General features: G+C 42.0%; 2 protein-coding genes across 2 annotated transcripts; one reads left to right on the plus strand and one right to left on the minus strand.

Moving 5' to 3' along the window:
• The first annotated feature begins 213 nt into the window (after positions 1-213).
• Positions 214-1,819, plus strand: LOC122140201. Its single transcript, XM_042742950.1, has 2 exons — positions 214-762; positions 1,469-1,819. Exons 1-2 carry the CDS (start codon positions 235-237, stop codon positions 1,748-1,750), a joined length of 810 nt encoding a protein of 269 aa, XP_042598884.1. The 5' UTR covers positions 214-234; the 3' UTR covers positions 1,751-1,819.
• A 486-nt stretch (positions 1,820-2,305) lies between these two features.
• On the minus strand, positions 2,306-3,454 carry LOC122140139 (putative nuclease HARBI1). Its single transcript, XM_042742064.1, has one exon. It carries the CDS (start codon positions 3,452-3,454, stop codon positions 2,306-2,308), a length of 1,149 nt encoding a protein of 382 aa, XP_042597998.1.
• Between the last annotated feature and the right edge of the window lie 606 nt (positions 3,455-4,060).

A 4,060-nucleotide genomic window follows, 5' to 3' on the forward strand; every position in this document is an offset into this window, starting at 1 on the left:
GATCATTTTTTTTCCTCGTTCTAAAAAAAAATTCCGTAAACACGGCGTCGTCTCAAGAAATATCTGCGTACACACAAAACCACTGAAACCGACTGAAAACGGTGTAGTATATATGCCAGACCAGTATGGGGCGCTGTAATTCTGCCACAGATATACACTATACACGGAGAAGAAGACTTTGAGCATGCGCATAACCTTGTGCGCTGTATACGAACCAAGAAGAAGACGACGAAGATGGCGAACGCAACAACTTCAAGAGCAAGAGCGGAGTCTTTCGTATGGACTGACGACGAAGTCGAACTACTACTTAGAGTCACACTCGACTACAAGTCCACTAAGCTCCAAGAAAACATTGACTGGGAGTCGTGTCACTCTAAATATTGTGATATAACGGACGCGTTTCAGGCACAGTATCCGAGGGAGCTAACCGAGAAGGATTTCCCTCACGATGCTAGCATGGTCTCAAAAGCCCAAGTCACCGCAAAGTTGAAAAATATACGCAGCAAATACAGGCATGCGGTTAACACAGGGCATCGAAGTGGTAAAGGACGGATAGTACTCATATTTTATGAGCTTTGCGAGGAGATCTGGGGTGGGTCGCCTGCTACACGCTCCATCGACACCGGCATCGAGACAGGTGACCTGGAAGAGTCGTCTACATCGACATCAACAGTGGAGCTGCCTTCCTATTCTCCAAACTCCACTGAATCCCTCGACTGTCTTCCATCTGCAGTTGTAAAGCAGCACCGGGATTTGCTCCAGGTAAAATTTGCTCCAGGTTTATGATTTCAAGCTTATGAGTTGAACTTAAAGGAATAGTCCACCTCAAAGTTGAAAATTGTATCATCAACTACTCACCCTCATGTTGTTTCAAACCTGTATGAATTTCTTTCTTCTGCTGAACACAAAGAAAGTTATTTTGAAGAATGTCAGTAACCAGACAGTTATGGAAGTCATTGGGTACCAACATCAACAACTGTCTGGTTACCGACATTCTTCAAAATAACTTTCTTTGTGTTCAGCAGAAGACAGAAATTCATACAGGTTTGAAACAAAATGAGGGTGAGTAAATTATGACACAATTTTCAACTTTGAGGTGAACTATTCCTTTAATTTTAGTTCAATTTAATGCATTTGTTTAAATGTAGCTAAAATCAATTGTGTGGAACCACTTACCATAACATTTAGTAAATTCAATGAATTAATTATTTTTCAGTGTAGTTAGGATGGATGCATGTTCTTTGTGTAGGTGACCACTAAGCAAAATAATGTCCGAAAGACGTCTTTTTCATTCTGGCTCCTCAGTGGACGTCATTTCAACGTCCGATTTTTGTAACAAAGACATTGAAAAGATGTATTTCGGACATCATTTTGCATAGTGGGTGTGTTGGTTTAGTGCATTATTCACATAGCTTTTCTGAACTTATTTTGCGTAGTAATAATGCAAATTTTCTCTGCTATATTTAAGGCAAAGTTGAACAGCCATAGAGGAGACAGGCTGAAGAGGAAGGTTCCCACCGATCCGGCAGAGGAGGACCTTAAAATAAAGAGGAGGATGTTGGAGTTGATGGAGGACTCTGCTAGACGCAACTCCGACAACATGCTGCAGATAAATACAAACATTGCTAACATTACCAGCACAATTCAGGAGGGTTTTTGCTTTATGAGGGAATTGTTATTCCAACGGCAATTTACACCCCCCCCCACAGCAGCAGTGGTCAATTCCAAGGGCACCCACCATCATTCATGAACACAACACCACACCCTACTACACCAGCCTTCCTGCACACACCTCGGCCCGATGAACCAGCAAACCAACCTCGACGTACCAGCGACAGTACCGCCCTGAATGTTACACACCTACACCACATGTCACCCCACATCAGCAAACATCATTTTAGTACAGACGTGCACTGCTGCAAGATGACACAGAGTGACTGCCCTGTTGCACTATATAATTCTTGATTTTATATTGTTTGCACTGCACTTCAGTTCTGTGCACGGTTGCACTTTATACAGTTAATAACACAAAACAGTTGTAGTTGACATGTTGTATATAGTTATTGTGTTTTGTGCACTGTTGCACTTTATACCTGTTCAATATTACCTGTTTTTTTCAAATGGTTCTTTGACCTAAATATTTATTTTCCAGTAAAAACAAGTTCTCGAATTGTTGCAGTCATTTATTTTCACTAGACATATTCAATACAAAACTTTCAAAATAATCATTAGTACATTTTCAAAAAGGTAAATACTTTAAAAAAAACCTGAACAAAATAGAAAAAAAACTTGATGGACAGCATTTTTAAGGGTCAAGGTACTTTGTGAGTACTCTCCTCACTCTCTTTCCCTCTCCTTCATTACAGTCTGTGAGGTAGTTGTTGCATTGTGTAGGAGGCTGTAAGTCTTTATCACCTTGCATCGTTCCCAACACAGTGTGTTCAGCCACAGTCTCCTTACAGTTTTCACAAAAATTGTGGAGAACAAAGCAGGCGTAAATGACAAAGGGCAGGTCCTGCAAGTTGATGTCCATAGGCCTTTTCAGTGCAGCAAATCTGGCTTTGAGACGACCAAAAGCACACTCAATGACCATCCGTGCCCTACACAAACTTAGCCCAAAGTACTGTTCTTGAGGTGTGGAGCCACCGTTTGCATATTCCTTCATCAAGTAAGGCAGCAGAGGGTAGGCTGGGTCACCAAGAAGGTAAAGTGGTATGTCCTCCTCGTTGTCCACAATCTGTTTTTTCAGAGGAGGGATCTGGCCAGTCTTAAAGTACAGGTTGAGCTTTGAATTAGCAAAAACCTGTGCATCGTGTACACTCCCGGGCCACTTTATCACAACATCCATAAATCTGTACTTATAATCACAGACCACCTGTACATTGAGAGAATGTTTGCCTTTCCTGTTGATGTAGTCCATCGAGTTGGCAGACGGCTGCTTGATTTCTATGTGTGTGCCGTCGACCGCTCCCAAACACTGTGGCATGCCATGAGCACGATGGAAACGCAAAACCAGATCCTTGGCCTCGGACTCCGTAAAAGGCAACTTGATGTACTTTGGACCCAGGTGGACAGCGATCGCTTTGCACGTTTGCCTGACAACAACAGACACAGCCTGTCGCGACACGCCGAAGGCGTTAGCAGTCTTCCTTAGCCATCCCTCGTCGCTCAAATAATACAGAGTTAACGCAACCCTTTTGAGAGTAGTAATTGGTGCCCTCATGTTTGTTGTTTGCCCTTCAATATACGGACTGAGTTCCTCGCTCAGGGCGACAAGAGATGCTTTGGACATGCGGAAATTCTCCCTCCATTCATCTTCCACAACAACGCCATTGACAAAGTTGTCCCACCAACTGCTAGTTCTACCTGGTCTTAACCAAAATTTTCTCCTGGTTGCTCTCCTGGTTGTCTTCCGCGGTGGATCTAAGAGCATGTGGCGTATGGTGTTGTCCATTATCACTTGTTGCTCACCACAATTGCATAGAAGCAATAGATTTTGCTGTAATAAAGCTAGTAGGCTTAGTAGCTTCTGCAGCACGAACACAATCATGTAGTCCGCCATTATTGTTGTTGCTGTTACGTGTGACGCAGCCGACACGTGATGTGATGACATCATCGTTTCAGAAAATACACGGATTCGCTGTCTACACGAAAACGCAAAGACGGCGTTTTCAGATTTATCCACTCTGGGACCCGGTTTCAAAAAATAGTGGTTACAGAATCTGAAAATGCCGGATCCGTGTGGACAAAATGCCCATCCGATAAAAAATTTGTGCGTATTCACAGAAACGCGTCTCCGTGTGGACGGGGCCTAAATTTCAATTTGTGACCATGTGAGAAGTGCAGTCTCCTTATGTAATGTGTAAGGAGCACAGGCTATTTTGACTACCACTCTGGCCCAACATTGTAGAATTACAACATAGACTTAACAAGCTCTAAATCAAATTTGATTAATGTTTTCCAAAATAACTAAATATGTATGTGTTCTAGACATTGTAATAAACACAATATATATATATATATATATATATATATATATATATATATATATATATATATA

The sequence above is a fragment of the Cyprinus carpio genome, chromosome B17, assembly GCF_018340385.1.
Source record: "Cyprinus carpio isolate SPL01 chromosome B17, ASM1834038v1, whole genome shotgun sequence".
Taxonomy (NCBI): domain Eukaryota; kingdom Metazoa; phylum Chordata; class Actinopteri; order Cypriniformes; family Cyprinidae; genus Cyprinus; species Cyprinus carpio.